This window comes from Eptatretus burgeri, chromosome 12 (assembly GCF_056783735.1).
Source record: "Eptatretus burgeri isolate ZD-2024b chromosome 12, Ebu_testis_v1, whole genome shotgun sequence".
Classification (NCBI taxonomy): domain Eukaryota; kingdom Metazoa; phylum Chordata; class Myxini; order Myxiniformes; family Myxinidae; genus Eptatretus; species Eptatretus burgeri.
In genome coordinates this window covers 90144286-90164486 of record NC_140972.1, presented here as the reverse complement: position 1 = coordinate 90164486, position 20201 = coordinate 90144286, and the positions used below count along the sequence as shown (strand labels likewise).

At 42.6% G+C, this 20201-nt stretch overlaps 1 protein-coding gene and 1 long non-coding RNA gene across 2 annotated transcripts in view; both read left to right on the top strand.

Annotated features, from left to right (window-relative positions):
• LOC147016113 (uncharacterized) overlaps positions 1 to 4604 on the top strand; it is a 59173-nt gene extending 54569 nt beyond the window's left edge. The window contains exon 6 of the long non-coding RNA XR_015050018.1: positions 4437 to 4604. This is a non-coding gene — a long non-coding RNA (uncharacterized LOC147016113). The remainder of the gene's footprint in view (positions 1 to 4436) is intronic.
• Positions 4605 to 7467: 2863 nt separating this feature from the next.
• LOC147016112 (olfactory receptor 5AN1-like) overlaps positions 7468 to 20201 on the top strand; it is a 66733-nt gene continuing 53999 nt past the window's right edge. The window contains exon 1 of the mRNA XM_085849144.1: positions 7468 to 7680. Coding sequence (XP_085705270.1) covers positions 7614 to 7680 — 67 coding nt within the window. The 5' untranslated portion in view covers positions 7468 to 7613. The remainder of the gene's footprint in view (positions 7681 to 20201) is intronic.

The window sequence follows — 20201 nt, the reverse complement described above, 5'->3', positions numbered from 1 at the left end:
TCATCTCAGGTGAGGCCTCATAAGCAACGAAGGTCAACCAATCAGTCAGGTGATCTCTTCGGAAGCCAGAACGTTCTAATTATTAAAAGTATTTGTTTCGATTCACTCGATAGTTTGTCAAAAAAAACATATATGTCTTCTTTTTTCTTCTTCTTCTTAAAATACCAGTATTTCTTAAAAGAAGATTGTGACCTAATTTCTGGCATGTAAATAGCAGTTCTAAAGTTGTGCGAAGTAAATCTTCCCTGTGTTAACCACAAACGTCCTTCACAAAATTACTTTTAGTGGGTGATGACGCCATCGATAACCAATAAAACGAAACGGTAAGCCAGAACAATCATGGTGTTTTACACCTGTTTTTAAAAGTTTTGTGAAACAAACTTCTGAGAGTCTCGTAAGGCACTGGTTTCCTCATATTTATCGTCGTACTGTATTTGTCGGAATGTGTTTTTCCTATTTTTTTTTTCTTTTTCACTAGGCTAACAGAGTATTGAGGAATGACTAATGCAATGCTTGAAAATGAAGATTTTACTTGCTTCGGAAATGTTAAATTATTTATTACATCATATTCATTGTTAAACGAGCTCCAAGTCCTTTTTTCTTGAACTCTTTTGAAGTCGTTTAATGACATTCGATGGCAAATGGAGTTTATGTACTCCAGCCAAAAATGCTCCTATTAGAACTATAGTATATGAGAGTAGTACTCTCATCTACTATAGTTGGTAGCAGGTCCTACTGCAGTAGTCTGGAGAGAATTACTACAGGAAAGGAATGCTATTTTTGCCGCAGTAGTTGAGAGCAGTTTTCCTTTCTATCTGTACAACCTGCGTCTTAACATACATGAGTTTGTTGGAGGTACACGGGTGTAACTGCTTAATGTAAAGGGACTATTAATTGGGCTCGCAGGATGGCCTGCAGATATGTGCATTCAACTCTAAGCTATCTCACTTGGGTTCGAATCTCAACGCAGCTATAAACTGTCATCCTGGTTTTCGCAAGCAGATTGATGCATCGATGAGTGTACCTGAGAGATTGAATTAATGTGTCGTTCATTTTATAATACGAGCGTGATACACCAATTGCCCTTTTCTTTTGTGAAAATTAAAAAAAAAAATTTATACAAAGTCAAGGCTCGTGGAAGAGCTGGAACACAGAACGGATCAGGATGCAGCATAACAAAAGGAACAGCAGAAAGAGGTTAAGAGGGAGGAATATAGGAGACAAATAAAGGATGCAGGTGAGAATGAGGGGTAGGAGAATGCAGGGGGTGGACATGGCAGTTCCTTTTATTAGCTAATATCTATCGGAAGGATATTATTCTGGAGGACCCATCTGCCAGCATTGGTCGTTGATGGACGTTAAAGATCCGACGAGGTCTTTCATGAAGAGAAGGTGAATTATCGCCGGTACCCTGAACAAATTACCAACTCCTGCCCCGATTGACTCCTGGGAAAGAAATGGCAAACCACCCAGCATATCCAAACCACCTTACATAACCCTTGCCAAGAGACCGCGTCGGCAGCACCGACGATCTGTGAAGTGTATCGCACATCGATGATGACGCTGATGATGACTCCTTCGTTCGATATGCGGTGAAGTGCCAAGTAAGATTTCAACGTCGAAAACCACAAAATATAGAGATGGAAGATACTTGGAAAGAAAGAACCAGCCAAGAAAAAAAAAAAATAAAAAAAACATTCCAGACTGTGCAGATGCCACAGAAATTCAGGCCAGACACTTGCTCGGCCAGTGCTGGCCCCAAAAACGTCTCTACTTGCAGGTGCTTCCAGATTCTTTTTCTCAAACTAGCATACGAGGAAAACCATCGCGGCAACGATTGTTGGCTTTCCTTTATTTACTCCTACTGCTTGGCTTTCGTGTGAATGTGTGAACCCGGCAATGGGATTCTAAAAGATCCTTCATCTTCGCAGGGAAGCACCGTGCTGCCACTGCGCTTTAACACTCGATGATCTCTTGATAAACTCATCAAACCAAACACATTTCGCTTGCTATGACTTACCGTCACAGCAGTTGATTAACGCCGCTCGTGCAATTTATCCACAATTTTCCTTAACTTTACTTTTTTTTCAAATCTGACAAGTGGCGACCCATCGCGGACCTTCATGCATTGTACACCAGACAACCATGAGTATCGGAATTCATCATATAGCGACAGCTATGATGGTGTGAAAGCCTAAATATGATGCAATAATTAATCATAGCCTAGAACTAACGTCGTATCAACAAACAGCCCCCATTTTTAGGGATAACCCTTCAAATGATAACCCATTTAACCCCCCCAGCCAGGAGTTAAGCTTAACATATTTCCGAGTGTAAACCTTCACCCTAAAATCATAACCAACTCCAAATTGAGTCCCGGTTGTAACCTTGGCTCAGACCCCGAATCTTACTTTGGCTTTAGCCCTCCAGCCTCAGCTTGAGGCATTTCCCTTTTGAAATAGGCTATACCTTGGTCAAGATTAATGACAGCACTTTATAACCGCTGATCTGATGTTATCTGATATTCCAATTCAACCGATCAGCGGAGCCTAATGCGAGGCCTCCATTGCAGTTACAGTAATATTGCAATAATACGCCCTTGCCCCATTTGGGAAATGGGAAATTTGTCCAGGGTAGTGGTCTACTCTTATAAAAAGACCACGTGCTATGTCATTCTTCTTGCAAGTTGAACAGCCAAGTTTACGAGTGTTGTATATCCTGCGAATTCTACACTGTATACACCTTCAATATGTTATGCAGGTAGGAGGCCGCAGCAGGTAATGATCCAAGAAGTGAAATTGTAAGAATGACACCTGCGTTACATGCGAGTCCAGTTTGATCCTCCAAACCACGAAGGATCCCATACTTTGGGATTCCAAATTGTGTGTGTGTGTCAAGGATAGGGCTAGAGACTTGTATCATTGCAAGGATATCCTCTGGTCTGTAACCACTGCAGTTAGACCCATGCATCTCCATAACGTGAGTCTCCAACGGAAGATCAGATCACATATTTTCTTTCCAAAAAAAACGAGATTTTAACTTGTAAAAGGAAACCTGCAGTGGAAGCATATGGGAATTCCACGAATGACAGAAAAGGACTCCGTGCCTTTCATGGTTCGAATCCCTGACCCCATGATTGGTTACAGCAGCAGTTCTGCCTGGCACTTAATTATAGCCACAGCTTTGCTCAGCCATATATAAATCACATGTACATTGCAATGTCAATGTTTCCTTCACTCCGGAGAAGTGCTTTCGATGAAAGTTAGTCCGATCGAGTTTGAAACCGAATATCCGGCAAATGTATTTTTCGATGTAAAGTGAATAGTTGGTGTATTTTGTCACTTTCAAACTACGTGCTGATGTTTTTTTACGCATGGAAACAAATGCTTCTTTGTTTCTTTCAGCACCTTTAATGAATGTTGAAGAATGAGTTCATCATTTTGACTCCGGCCATATAGGAAATTTTGCCAGGCCCAAATGCCTGGTTGCAATTGCGGCAGCTATCCTGAATCCTCGTTAAAAGGATGACGTACTCCACGATGCAGTGATCCTGGCTGGCACTGCACCAGACGCAAGTTTTAATCGGATTGCGTTCCCCTGGAAGTTGAAATTGGAACCGGAGATCTCAGGAGGAATTACACCGAGGCCTAGCTATCTTCCCATCCATGTCCACTTCTTAGTTCAAAGTCAAACGCAAACACATCTCATGGTTGTTGATTTATATGAGGAATTTGGAAACTAGAGGATAGATAGGACAACAATAGATGGGACAACATGAATCGGGTGATATCATTGGTCCCGAGCTTGAAGTGTCCTGTGCTCCTCACACGGGATAATCTTTGCTTTGGTCATTTTATGGGACGATAAGGTGGTATGATTGGTGGTCGTGCTTTTCGGAGTTCTGTACAGAATTATTTCAGCAGAATAGGCAGTGATGGGATAAGGGTCCGTAGCTTGAAAGGAAAGAAGAGGAGAGTCAGGACGGTAATAAGGCAAGGGCCTTTCACACAGAGAGTAGTTAATGCATGCAATAGTCTCCTGAGGAAAGGTCGTGGTGGCAGAACGAGGAGGTGGGTTTAAATTGGAATTAGATAGGTACCTCGATACATTGGAGATAGAGTACAGGAATGTTGTCGGGACTTTTAGGTAGCTTGTGCGTGGATGGGTGATGGTATCCGGTGTTGGTGTAGCGCAGGCATGACGGGCCGAACGGCCTGCTCCTGCACCATAGGTCCTTGTATAAGCTCTGTTAGGCAAGCAGTCCATGCTTGTGGGTTCCGTTATCGAAAATGAAAAAGAAAACAACTTTAAAAACAGCATACTTTATGATGCAACACCCCTGCAAGCACCATACAGATTGGGTGGGCACACACCGACTAACATGTTGCGGAGTTTGCCTCTTGGGGTTACATAATATAACCCTTCTTCTCTGCCAGGAAGTCTGCATGCTTTGGTGATATGAACGGGATTGACGAGAGAAATCCAACGATTTCTCTGCCCCCTGAACTCTCAAGCAGCTGACATCCATCTTCTGTACTTCCACCCAATCATCATTGGCATCGAATGGTGTTTACACGTCAGTTAAAGGCAAAGACCTGTCGTGATGAAATGTAAGTGTGTCCGATTTGTCAATGTCACCCAACATACGGTACTCGTGGGACACCATACACTGGACAATTAATGGTTTCATATGACGGAAGTGGAAGTCTTTCTTTCACACAACAAATTGGATAAAACATGTAGTGTATCCCCACCTTTAAAAGGTGATCACCTTTATCGGAAGTCAGCCCAAGGTGAGACCAGGAAATGTTCGATATGATGCTAAGTTTTCTCAACAAGAATAAGACGATGGAAGTTGACTTGGTAAAGGACATTTCAGGGTTCGTACGGCGAAGCAGAAACTTTTTTACGTTCTACACAACGCACGAACCCTCCACCACAACAACCTTTTCTCTTGCCCATCAAATTGGCACTGAGCCGGGTGCGGAGCAGCAAACCGTGAATTATGGAGTCAAACTATTACAGCGCATGATGCGTGCAAGGCATGCAGTGCTAACTGCACGGCTCACCAGCTTCCGTGGTTCTTTCATTTTGGGATGCGTTTCATGTGGATCCGATACCTCGAAATTCCAGCAGACCAAGAGACTGGCCTTGTCGGTAAGGTAAAAGGCCTCTTAGTGTTGGCCTTGGTATCAAATCCCTGCACTGTATTGTTGAATTCCTTCTTGTAAAGACGAGTCACCCATGCTTATAGCTTGGGTCACCAACAAAAGGATTGTTACAACCTGAACGGTAACACATGGCCACGCATTCATAGGTAGTCATTATGTGAACAAGTGTATCACGTGATCAAAGCTGCTCTGTTTCCCATACATGGTTCAAGGACCAAAGTGCAGAGACGAAAGGAAATGCCTTTTTGAAGTCTTAATTAATTATTTAGAAAATAAATCCACTTAAAAGGCTGGGAATTCATGAATATAAACATTGAGAACCATAGGAGAAAAAAACAAAATCTGTCGTAGATGATGAATTTCTAATACGTCTTGAATGTTTGTTCCAATGGCAGATGCAGGTCAACATCTTGCACGAGGTCCAATGCAGATTATATTAGCTCACGATGCCATCTCAGTTGTTTTTTTTGAACAGTAACGAAGGCTTGGGGTGGAGCTGCCACACACACACACACACACACACACACACATGGACATACAGACAAATACTAGAGACATGACTGTCAAACGAGAGAAACACAGCCACTGAGCTTGGAGGAAGTGACATCACTCCCTGGGGCACTCTGGTACCCGCAACGTCATAAAAGTGGCACCACCTTTCTCACTGCACTCTGCAGGGCATCTCCAAAGGAAGATATCCGTCCATAACTTTTTAAGATGTCGTGCTCACAGACGGACAGACAGACAGACGACAAACAGGGGTGAAAACATAACCCCCATGCACATTAAGTGGTGGAGATAATAAATAAGATGAAAACAAGCCAAACGTGTCCCAATGACAATAATACGATGTAACATAACAGAATATTTCCGAGTAGTATGACAGTTATATCAATACAACTTGAAGGTGAAAATGAGTTGGAGAAGCACATTCAATAGAATCCATTGCTTTTCAATGTATTTTTTTTTTTTTACTTTCTAAACACATTTTGTGTGTCATCCATGTGTGGATTCTGATTATGATGATAACACAACAAGATGTGATCATTTCAACAATCCTGCAATTCCGGCCAGTCACAACATCACTAATGCCACGGTACAGGCCGACATATTGTTACGATAATATTACTCTCGGCCTGTTTAGATGGCCTAAGGTACACACACTCACCTTTCAGCTGTCTAAGCCTGGGTTCGAATCTCGGCCCAGCTATCAACAATCATCCTGGTGTTTCACATGGAGGGCGAGGCATCAACGTGTCTGCCATCCCTCGGATGGAGGATAAGCCGGAGGACCTTACACCAGCACTGGTTGGCGCTGAACCTTAAATATCCCTTTCCGGAAGAAGAGGCAAGTTCTAATTGTCGGTCCCCTGAACAAGTTACAAATTGCTTCCCAAACTCTCTTGCCAATCCGCACTTGGCCGAACAGCGAAGCGAGTATGCCAATCCACCCGAAGTTAGCCGAGGCCTAAAGAAGTCCGTCGTCCTCGAGTGGACTGAAAACAGGTTGTTGATGATGATGATGTAGATGATGATGAAGAATTGGAGGCACAGCACAGTTTTGGAATCTGTGCCACCTTAGCAAGTTGCGTGATTGATCTAAAGTTTGCTTTCCATGGTAGCTGCTGCCCTTCCGGCTAATCCAATTTTAAAATGTACAAAATAATTCACTTTTCGCAGTTAAAGGAGCGACCGAAGTGGCTAAGTACGAGAATTGCTAAATATTTGAAAACATTTTGTTTTGTTTCAGGCGAGGTAAATATTGAAACAAAACGGAGCTGTAATGTTTACATGTCAGAGGAACTTCTTCCATGAAGCCACGTTGCAAAAAGTTGAGTTCAATTGTTGAATCGTTTATTTAATCAGATGAACAAATTTGATAACGTTCTCAAGCTCTCAGTTTCGAGTTTAAAAGGAAAATAGTTTAGGGTTTGAGGAAGAGGGTAAACAAAGGCAGCATGTAGGAGACAGCTCTGTGGAATTGTGAAATTTGAGGAAGTGTAAAACTTGGGGGGGAAGGGATAGCAGAGAGTGAGTCTGGGAGAGTTTTCCATCCAGCCTGTGGAGAGATCAAAATGGAGGAGGACACGACGCTGTTGCCAGCAAGGAAACGTGGGAACCGGCTGGGCAGACTCTCTCGCCATTGTCTGTGCACACGCTTCGGCCGCTCAAGCAGTCGTCCTGGCAACACCATCAAGCTGCAACATCGACCAAGAGAGAATAAACCTCGGCCTAGGTGCCCCACGCATTCAGCAAACTCTTTCCCCCATTTTGAAGTACCGTCCGAATGGCCCACACCATTCTTCAACCCGTTACTTAAGTTAAATTGTAATTAATCACTCTTCCTTTCTGCGTGTCCTTCCTCTCGCACAGGTTAATCTCATCTCACGGAATTCCACTTCAAAAAATTTCCACCGAATCCTATTTTTCTTCAATTCCATCATGCAACTAGTGACTTCCATCGTGCCAAGCCGCTGCAGGCACCTGTTCCGCGTCGTCATGATGATGAGTAAGTTTTCTCCATATCTTGGTGACATACTTTGCTTGGTGCTTCAAACACATCAACACTAGTGTCTTCCTCCATGTATGTGCTGTGGTTAAGTTGCCGCTTACAGAATGCCATGCCAAGCATCCATTCGTGCACCTGTGACTATTACTCGCACCTGTGTGTGCCCTCTTTGGCTGTTTAGCACACAATTAATGTGGAATACTTAACCATATACTGATATTCCTACATCGAGGAATGCCGTTCAGTGTATCTCTTGATTATGTACACAAAACGACTGAAATGTTGACCCCCCCCCCTTCCAAACCAATGCCCTCACCCTAAGATCCTTTGTACATGCCCCTTCCCTCTACTCACCCCCATCCGACTATCACCTCCCAACCCACTTTATCCTTTACGTCCTCTCCGCACACTCCTCTGCCCCTTATTTCTCTCTTTCCTATCATCTTCATTTACCTTTCTTTTCGCCATTGAAATGTTCTCAATTTCGTGGTTGAACTTGCACTTACGTAAAACGGGTATCATCCCTTATAACCTGTGCAAACGGACTTCCCTGTCCTTTGGAGTGCCTTTTGTTATTTACTGGATATGAGCCCTCAACCGTCCCTCCGCCAGTTTCATGCAGGCAGCTGGCTTGGATTTACTGGAATCTTAAAACTGACAGTTTGTGCAAGTTGGGAAGGAAGGGGAGAGGGAGAGAGGCGTATCTGTGGGGGGGGGAAAAAAGGGAGGAGTGAGATGAATGGTTTTGAGGGTCATGCTTTTCTCACCAAAGTTCCACAGGTGTGAGGCAGGAGGCTGGTATCCTGACTTCCCCTGCTGCCCCAGCGAGCACAGTGTAATCCCGTACAGCTGGGGCTAATCCCCCACACCTCACTGTTACATCCATTACCACCCCCTCTCATAGCTTCCTTACTGAACTTTAGCTCATAATCCATTGCAAAGTACCCATTGTAGCTTTTGCTTTGGCATCTACAACCGTATGCCTAGCTCTGCAGTACCGAGACCGTGGACTTCCAGGTGAATGCACCCCTTGACACCTGTCACGACACAAAAGTGATATCCTCCACCGAGGCCCTGGATAGTATGCGGAGCATTGAATTCATGGAATACAAGCTCGAAAGGATCTTTCACTTCACTGATGGCAGAGCAGCGAGAACTCGGCACGCATTGGTGATTCAAATCACAATTACACACTTTCACTTTTTCAGGTGTCGTGCTATGTGTCGTTTTTGGTCCTATCTCTCAACGGTGAAGAATCAATTTAAATATTCTTGAATCCAGATCCGGTTGTTCACCGAAATGGAATCAATTTGTCATTGTCACACACGAAACCCGTCCACCAGGTTTCGTCCGAATCCGTCCACAACTTTTTGAGATCTGTTCCGCAGACAAACAAACAGGGCTGAAGACAACATTCGTCCGCCTTTGGTGGCAGAGGTAATGAACAGAACATGTGATTCAAGAACAAGCGGACTGCTTCTGTTTATCAAACACATCCTGATATGCCAGGTGAATGAGGAAGGTACGAAGTCAAAGTAAAAGAGAAATTGTGCAGGTGAGCAGGTATTTAAGGGAGGATCCACATGTCAAGATGAAAGGTGAAGGTTTTTTTTTTTTTTTTTTTTAGCAAAGGTAAGAGTGGATCTGTCAAAACAAAAATTCCGACTTGTTTGATTGGTGTACACAATAAGTGTAGCTGCAAATGAAGTTGCATTCCTCATCACGTTGGTTGCAGTGTTGAATCCGCAGCATGAGCGACGGTCCTGCGCCCGACAGCAGCCATATGGAGATGTCAGGTTGTTGATGCCAAAAGAATAGGGAATGGTAATTCCACAACCAAGCTCAAGGTTGTGCGAGTACCATTTTCTGAGCATGGCGATTCTTCTCCGCTCTACCGTCCCCACAACTCATTTCCTCCGACAACCCTTTACTGTATATGATTGCGCAGCACGTGCCTCGTCCATTTTTTTTTTGCCAACTCCAATGCCGTCCAAAAACCCCATGATGGTTCCTCAATGTGCCACGCAACTGTAACAACAAGCCCACATTATCCCCTCCATCCCATCTGCCTCAACATCTCACCGGCACATTCTCTGATGTCTTGACAAATGGCTGCAGGATTAGGCCCTGACCCTTGAACTTCCACTTTCGGTCATTAAAAAAATAAGACGTTTTGGTAAAAGGCTCTTTGCTGATGTCGAACCTATCTCCATGTGTGGTTTTTTTTTTTGTGCGCCTCGTCCAAACGAATTGCTTTCGAAGCCAGCACGCCATTGAGGATGAGCGGACACAATGGCGTGTTGTCAGCAGGTTGTGTGAGTGGAAGTACCAGAATGGGAGCTCCAGCTGTTCAAGTACAAGAACAGGTGTCTGATCCATCGGAACAGGAAACGTTAATGACTCATTGCAAGTTTATCCTTTGTGACCCTCACATCAGCCATTTTCAGGAACTACCTTGAGATGCTGGATTTTGATGTTCAGAACCAATCGACTTCCATCGCAGGGGCTGGCTAGCTATCGTGTGCAGCCTGTGGCTGCTGGTTGCATCATTTCCTACGGGTGCGACTGTGCCGCTGACCCTAACATCGCACACGATGATGATATGATGGCACACGATGATATGATAGCACATGATGATATGTTGACATACGATGATGATATGATGGCACACGATGATGATCATATAATGGTCCACGATGATGATATGATAGCACATGATGATATAATGGCACACGATGATGATCATATAATGGTCCACGATGATGATATGATAGCACATGATGATATAATGGCACACGATGATGATATGATAGTACACGATGATATAATGGTACACGATGATGATATAATGGCACACAATGATGATGATGATGATATGATAGCACACGATGATGATGATGATGATATGATAGCACACGATGATGATATGATGATATGATAGCACACGATGATGATATGATGTGGCGACAGTGCCCTCGATTACCACCAGTACACTGGTACTCATTTTGTCGGCCTCAGAAGGATGACAGGTTGAGTCAACCCCACCCGGTGTTGATTCAATGGCCGACAAGGGCTCAAATTCAAGACCCTAAGATCTTCAGCCAGCCATCTTTCCCTTTAAGCCAACACCAGGCTTATTCCAGGGGCTGACAGGATGGCCTAGAAGTACGCATGCTAACCTCTGAGATATCTATCTTGGGTTCGAATCCCGACCCAGGTGTAAACTGTTATCCCGGTGTTTCACAGGTAGGGTGATTCATCAATGTTTGTGCCGTCTCTCGGATGGAATGATGGACGTTAAACTGGGCGCCCCGTCTCCTGGCATTAGTTTATTGACGTTAAAGATCCCACGGTGTCCTTCACGAAGAGTCCGCAAGCTATCACCGGCATCCTGAACAAATTACAACTTTCTTCCCGAACCTGAGTCGAGCGTCAGGCCTGGCCAGCCGGTTTGTGAAAAACTTGGGTCAAAACCTCCCCCAGGCAACCCCACACCTTCTTCTTCTTCTTCTTCCTTAATCCCAACAGTTAGGGGTCGCCTCTTCAGATCTGCATTCTGTATCTTCCTCTCTCAATCCCTTGTTCTTCAAATCTCAGTCCACTACATCCCTCTACCGTAACCTCTGTCTTCCTCTTGATATTTTCCCTCCAATCACCACATTTCATACTGTCTTGATTGGTTCCCCATCCTTTCTTCTCATCACTTGCCCAAACCCCCTACAACCCCTCCGTAATCTGTTGCGTAGAACATGAAGCTCCGGCCCTCTTGGTATCTCCTCATTCCTCAACCGCCCACATCCGCACCCCCAACAAATGATGCAAACCCACAGGTACAGGTGCTACATATGTGTACGAGTTAATCGATTTTGTATCTGATGTTCATCTCGTGTTCTCATTTGAAATTGGCCCAAAATCCCATTTGGTGATTTGTCTTCATCTTGAGCAGGTTTCCACATCCATCGACATTCGACTGATAGGGGTTTGCACTCATTTACTGCTTGCTGAACCAACTGCGGATAATTATTCGAATTTCATACTTTCATCAACAGCATCAATCTTTTCCCCATTTCATGTTCTGATACATCTGGTGGGATAAACTGCTGGGGGGGTTTATGAAACATTCTCACAGTTTGCAGCCAAAACATCCCCAACAAAGACTAAAAATAACCATGACAGCTGCAAAAACAAGAATCTGCAGATGGACGAACCTTCGTGTGATTCCAACATCGAGGCATGTGGTCTGAGTCGTTCACTTCATGTACAGTCCGTGGGTGGACGACACTATGATAAACTACTGTACTACTACCTCATTCCACAGGTAAGCACATTGGTCGTTGCACCTTCATCGAACCAGTCGTATGCATACTCAGAATCATTGTGAATATTGATCATTAAATATCAACTAAATCTTTTTTTTTCATAGAAAATACAATCATCAGTGAAATATTTCATGCCAGGATGGCCTGGAGCCCCCGATGAATGCCCATTCAACTCTGAGTTGCTTCACCTTAGGTTCGAATCCCGTGTTTCACCTGCATGATCTGGTTCACTCTGTCAATAAAAACACTTTTGTTAAAATTTTATGGAAATTAGCAAACCAGTACATTTTGAGAAGCTTAAGGTTTCAGAAATATAAAAATCTATGTTTACATTTGCGCAGATTCCTGCATAGCCGCCATTTTGGATTTTCAAAATGGACGCCGTAAAATACGAATTTCCGAATATCTCAGATTGTAATTGATCCAGAAACTTCATTCTCAATGCTCATCCTACGTTTCCACACCCAAGGAATCCAAAGCTTATATAAAATTGGTGATTTAGAACACCAAAAACCAAGAAATGAAGAAGTTTGTGAAATTATGTTTGTATTTTCATGAAAAAAAAATGCACATTCAAATTGTTGGTAGTGACAACAGCATATGTAAAGACGAATTTCCTATCTCAGTTTGACACATCATCATCACTGTCAGTGTCATATTCAACATTACAGTCTGCATCGTTTTCGCATTCTGTGCCGCACAAACACAGTTCTGTGCAAGGCAACTTATTCTTTCTACATGAACATCTCTCCGTAGAACAGTTGGTTTTGCAGTGGCATCTGACCAACTCGACGATGGCTTGTGGGACAAGAGGAACCTTTGTGGTGACTGGCAATATTTGGCCACTTTTGTCCGGATAGTAACCAAATTTCAGGGGGTCAAAAGGCTGTTGCTGCATAACATCGGCTTGGCACCATACTCGGCTTTGTAACCGCACACGTTGGATGTGTTCCTCAAGTACACCGAGTGTAGGAGGTAAGTTGTTGTTGTTTTCAGCTAGGTGATTACAAAACAGATACCATCTTAGATCAGGGATACATGCAATGTGAATACCCTTGGGACAGTAGGTTGAGCACACAAATTTGGCAAATACGTCTTTCACTTCCTGTGGCAGGTCACCTTCCTCCGGTAGTTTCATCAGCGCTCTAACCAAGTGCATTTGAGCTTTCATATACTGATGAAACCATTTTGTTTTGCCTATTCCTGAGAATTTTCCAACATTGTCTGCTCTAGTGCATGCGTGGAATACAGGTATAGCTTGCACATTTTCTTTTGGCCAAAATTCTCCAGATTGGCTCTATTTCGATTGCACCTGATACCATCAAAATAGATGTCTTTTTGCAGAGCTTGTCATAGTGTGACACAGCCAGAACCAAGATTTCAGTATCAGGAGTGAAGAATACTCCCTGTGCATCAAGACACCGCTGTCAGGCAGATCATCAATGTGTCAGCCTCCTCGTGATTGTTGTCTTCAAAGTGCATGTTTCTGTTGCTTTTGGTGTGACCTGATGCTGATGTGATGACTAACTGAGGTGAGTTTTTGTTGTAATCAAGGTTTGCTTTGGCGAGATAGTCTGTCAAATCTGCTTTCGTTTTTTTCGTGCGATAGAAACCGTGCCAGTGGGATATGTTTGATGTTCATATCATCTGCAACTTGATACTGTATAGGAGCTTTTCCTTGTCGTCATCTCTTTCTAGTTTCCTCCTTTAGTTAGTCAGGTTTGAATGTATCGACGACCAGGATGACCTCACTGAACCCTGCTGTCAAGCTCACGAGACTGTCATTGAAACACTGGGCTAGATCTTTGACTGTGTTGATTGTCCTTGATTTCTTTGTCATATTCTGGACAAGCACCATTCCATCAACAATGGCAATCTTGATTTGATGACGACGATGGAGATGATGACACAGGACCTCTGTCATCATCCTGCTCTTTGGCTGCTAGAACTTCTGTCTGTTCCTGGGTTTCCTCTGTTTTTGCCAGCTTCTCAAGGCTGAGTATCAGCTTGGACTTGTCAGTGCATGGCAGCATTGAGCCGTCTGGTGCAAATAGTGCTCTCGGAGTCAATGTGAACTCATAGTTGCCAACTGCATTCTACTGATCAATGTCCCTGCTCGACCTGGTGAGAACCATCAGTCGACCATAGAGATCTTTGGTCTCTTTTAGGTCAACTGTCTGGTCACGGAACTTGAAAGTTTGTTTCTCGCTGCCAGACATGTACATCTTGTTCTGCTTTTTGATGGTGCCCAGAGACTAACATCTCCATTGATATGTTCAGTGACATAATCTTCATAAAGCTTCTGTCCGATGTCATCAATGTTCAAGATTTGTGGAACATACTCTTGTCGTAAATATGCATGTGCAATGAAATTGTATCGCTGATCATCTTCAACAACAAAGGGATTCCCGTGGTTCAGTATTGCAGCCTTGATTTTGTCAACAGCTTCATGTTCGTTCCTGACAGCAGTGGCCGTACATCATGGAGTTCCTCTGGTTTGTTTACTTGAAGCCCAAACTGTCCTTTAAACTCTATTAAGAAGTACGACATCTCTGGAGAAGCAAGAAGAACCGCTGCCAAGCATTCGCATCATTAGAAATGCCAATTAGGCCAGAATGAACCATCATCTTGTTGAGATGTTCGCAGGCATGGTCTGCACCTATTGAGAATGGAATGGCACTCTTGGTGACAGATATGTTTCCATCTTATGCCTGGTGTTGGCTTCATGGTTCGTGTGGTGGGCTTGAGATCCTTGGATCCTGAGTTCAAATCCTATTTGGCTGTTGAATTGATACAGGTGGGGTTGACTCTGCCTGTCATCCTTCTGAGGTCAGCAAAATGAGTGCCAGATTGCTGGTATCCTGTGTCGGAGTGGCGACCCATCCAGGATTGTGCCCAATAGCCAAGGCGACTGCTGAGGCAGCACCAATGCTCTGCACAGAGTATGGTCCCAATGGATGGATGGATGGATGTTTCCATCTTGAAGTTCTCGCCATGTTGCTGGATGGCTTGTCTTCATTTGGTGCATGTTGGCAATGTACCTTGACCAGAGGCATTTGTGTTTTATTCGATCCATTGTGAAAAACAGCTAGCTGAGTGCTTTTCCAGCCTCCAAATGGAGAACGAGATCAGCATTTCTGGATGCTTCAACAAAGAACAATATGATTTCAACCCGGTGGAGGTAATTCATCAATGACTTGAACATAGCATTAGATGATTTCTGAGCTTCCCACTTCTTCAGCTGTTGAATGCCATCTTCGTTGGTCAAGACTTGAAGCAAGTGAGTGTTCGCAATTCTGATGCATTCTGCTCCTTCACTTGTCCCAGAAGCTGTGTTTCTGCAGGCTTCCTGTCATTCATTTGCTGGTTTTGAGCAGATCTCTTTTTGTTGTGGCATTTTTGTGAAGAGCTGTTCGAGAGCAAGTTCACCCAGAGCCATGTGCGTGTGGATGTATGCACGGAGTGCTCTCTTGTAGTGGCCGCACTTGAGGATCTTCTTTTGGTGTTCATAATCACCAATTTGACATAAGCTTTGGATTCCTTGGGTCTGGAAACATGATTAGCATTTAGAATGAATTACAAGCTGAGATATTCAGAAATTCTTATTTTATGGCGGCCATTTTGAAAATCCAAAATGGCGGCTATTCAGGCAACTGCGCAAATGTGAAATTGATTTTCATCTTCCTGATGACATAAGCTTCTCAAAAATGTACTGGTTTGTTAATCTCCATAAAATGTGAACAAAAATACATTGTGAACCTGACTATAACGAGTGATTCATCAATGTGTGTACCGTTCCCCGGATGGACGTTAAACGGATGTCCCATCTACCGACATTAATCTGTGGACGTTAAAAAACGTGCATGTCCTTCACAGAGAGTCGGCGAGCTATCGCCGGCATCATGCACAAATTCCAAATTATTTTACTCAGTCGAGTATCCTGCGTCAGAGTGGCGACTCGGCCAGGATTGTAACCCAAGCTAAGAAACTGCTTCGACAGGACCTGACACTTTTTACAATGCAGGGTACATGATGATGACCTTATGGCACACGACGATCATGATGATGATGATGATGATATGATGGCACACGATGATGATATGATGGCAGGCAATGATGATATAATGGCACACGATGATGATATAATGGTACACGATGATGGTGATATGATGGCACATGATGATTATGATATAATGGTGCAAGATGATATGATCGCACACGATGATGATATAATGGCACACAATGATATGATTGCACATCATGATTATGATATAATGGTACATGATGATGATATGAAAGCACACAATGATGATATGATGGCACACGATGATGATATGATTGTACACGATGATATGATGACAGACAATGATGATAAGATGGCACACGATGATGATATGATTGTACACAATGATATGATGGCAGACAATGATGATATGATGGCACACGATGATGTAATGGTACACGATGATGATGATGATGATGATGATGATATGAGAGCACACAATGATTATGATATAATGGTGCACGATGATGATATGATCGCACACGATGATATGATGGCACATGATCATTATGATGATATAATGGTACACGATGATATGATGGCACACAATGATATAATGGTACACGATGATACGACAACACATGATGATATGTTGACATACGATGATGATATCGCACATGATGATATGATAGCACATGATGATATGTTGACATACGATGATGATATGATGGCACATGATGATGATATGTTGACATACGATGATGATATGATGGCACACGATGATGATCATATAATGGTCCACGATGATGATATGATAGCACATGATGATAATAGTATGGCACACGATGATATAATGGTACACGATGATGATATGATAGCACACGATGATATAATGGCACAGGATGATGATATGATAGCACACAATGATATAATGGTACACGAAGATGATATCATAGCACACGATATGATGGCACATGATGATTAATATAATGGTACACGATGATGATATGACACACAATGATGATGATATGATAGCACATGATGATGATGATATGATAGCACATGCTGATGATGATATGATGGCACATGCTGATGATGATATGATGGCACATGCTGATGATATGATGGTACACGATGATGATATGATAGCACATGATATGATGGCACACGATGATGATATGATTGTACACGATGATATGATGGCAGACAATGATGATATAATGGCACACGATGATGATATAATGGTACATGATGATGATGATGATATGATAGCACACAATGATATGATGGCACACGATGATTATGATATAATGGTGCAAGATGATATGATCACACACGATGATGATATAATGGCACACGATGATATGATTGCACATCATGATTATGATATAATGGTGCACGATGATGATATGATGGTACACGATGATTATATGATGACACACAATGATATGATGGCACATGATGATTATGATATGATGGCACACGATGATGATGTGATTGTACACAATGATATGATGGCACACGATGATGATATGATTGTACACGATGATATGATGGCAGACAATGATGATATAATGGCACACAATGATGATATAATGGTACACGATGATGATGATATGATAGCACACGATGATGTGATGGCACACGATGATTATGATATAATGGTGCACGATGATGATATGATAGCACATGATATGATGGCACAGGATGATATGATAGTATACGATGATGATATGATAGCACATGATGATGATATGATGGTACACGATGATGATATGAAAGCATACGATGATGATATGATGGCACATGATGATATGATGGTACACGATGATGATATGAAAGCATACGATGATGATATGATAGCACATGATGATATGATGGTACACGATGATATGATAGCATATGATGATGATATGATAGCACATGATATGATGGCACATGATGACAATGATGATGATGATATAATGGTACACGATGATGATGGCATTATGGTACACGATGATGATGATGATATAATGGTACACGATGATGATGGCATTATGATACACGATGATGATGATGATGGCATTATGATACACGATGATGATGATGATGATGATGATGATGACGATTGTGATGATGCCATTATGGTACATGGTACATGATGATGACAGTACCTAAAAAAAGGTTTCAGCGTTTGTAAAGAGGGTACCAGTTTAAAAACTAACATTGAACATACACTGTCCAAAACTGTTCATTAAGCAGGTATGTTTTTTCTATACATAATCGAGGCTCATGTAAGAGGTAGTACACTTGTAGATCAGGATGCAACAGGACAAAAGGAACAGTAGAGAGAGGGGGAAAACATCAACAGCAGAGTTGAAGGCCAAGATAGAGGGAGCCTTGTACAATGGGTGTGGGGGGAATGGGAGCAGGAGAGGATGCATGGGGTGGACAAGATGGATCCAGAAGGAAACTCCAAGGAGGGAAAACTGGAAATTTGGAAGAAGGAGGTATTTGGGTTGGGGTTTGGGGTGGGGTTAATAAAGGTAGAAAAAATCATGGTTTTGGATTAAGGACGATCTGAGATTATGGTGAAGAGCTGTATTGAAGACCTGAAAGGAAGAATGAGATATAAGAGGATGTGTAAGTTGATTCCACAGGCAGGAAAAAAAAGGAGGAACGAATGAGAGGAGATGAGCAGTGATCCTGGATTTGGGTTGTTTCACGAGAATTTTTGAATACATTTTAGCGGTTTAACCAGAATTTTTGAAAATAAGGTTGAATAATTTACATCAACTAGTTTGTACACATATCAGTCGATGATTGAATGATCCAAGTAAAAAACAAAACAAAGCTGTGTTAATCCTTCAGCAAGCAGTTTATTAGTATAAAACCCTGAGATCCAGATCTATTTACAAGGCAAAAGAACCATTAACAGAGACTGCACTTAATAACACTGAGTGATTCCTAAATAATAATAATAATAATAATAATAATAATAATAATAATAATAATAATAACCAAATAAATTTCTAACTTGACTTGTAAGCAATGTATTCGATTATCAGGCAAGAATTTAGCTTATTCAACTAACTAAGCATTGACACAAACCTTCGGTGTGTACACATAATGCTTACAATGGACAAGCTGTACAACCGCTTGCACTGTACGAAGGCCATGGCTGGGCGAGGGTAGGAGCTTTGGGGCGGCTGGGCATCTTACAGCTGCTGAGGCAGGAAGGCGCAGCTCTGGTTTCGATGTGAACTTCGACCTCACAGCACAAAGGATGGATTGACGGCAGCACAGCTCACCATTGCCCCGTAGCTCGCCGGCTCAGCCAAAACTGTGATGCGGTTTCTCAGCCTGGCTCAGAGCGGCCGAACAAGTGACCTGGAGTGGTCGTGTAGCCAACCGACAGACACATATAGAGATATACTAGATCAGCCACTGGAGAATCAAAGCCTTAGAAAAGCCTTTAGTATCGTTGAATTTTTGATTTCTTAATCGTAGAACCATCACAGACAGACAGACAGACAGACAAACAGACAGGAACTTTGGTGCACAAGGGAGGGCATTATATGAAATGATCTATTTTTTGTTGTTGTTGCTGAAATCTCAAGTCAAACTAGGACATCGCCCGGATTGCTGAGCTTCTGATAAGCACGTTCAGAGCGGTCAGAGCTTCATTTACAATTTGGATCATTCATAATGCTCGAACCTTTTTCACAACACCCGCACTGTTGCAAAAGTTTGTGCCATTTTGAAAGTATGTGCTAATCATGTAAATGCCGAAGAAAAAGCAAAAACTAGAGTGGGTAAAGGTTCAGGGTGGACAAAAGGTTTTGTGTCTGCACAAACTAGTTATTCAAGCCATGTTAGACATTCGCAAAGACTGCCCTTCTGTGGATTTGTTATAATATTCAAAGAAACCGCTGATTCCTGCAACCGCCATTTGTTCTTGGAGGATTTCTAATTAGCTTTCGAACATTAAACAACACAAACAGTTCAAACTTTAAAAAAAAATTTTTTACAGATGTTCAGCGAAGAAATGTGCATTGCAGTTTTGAAGGTGATTGTTTAGAAATTCATTCACACATAATTCAGAGAAATAAGACAAAGAGTTATTGCCGACATGCCATAACACCGCCAGGCATTGAAGTTTTGATGAACATGATCCGAGGACGTGGTAATTAAGTAATAAACGTTATTAAACCAAA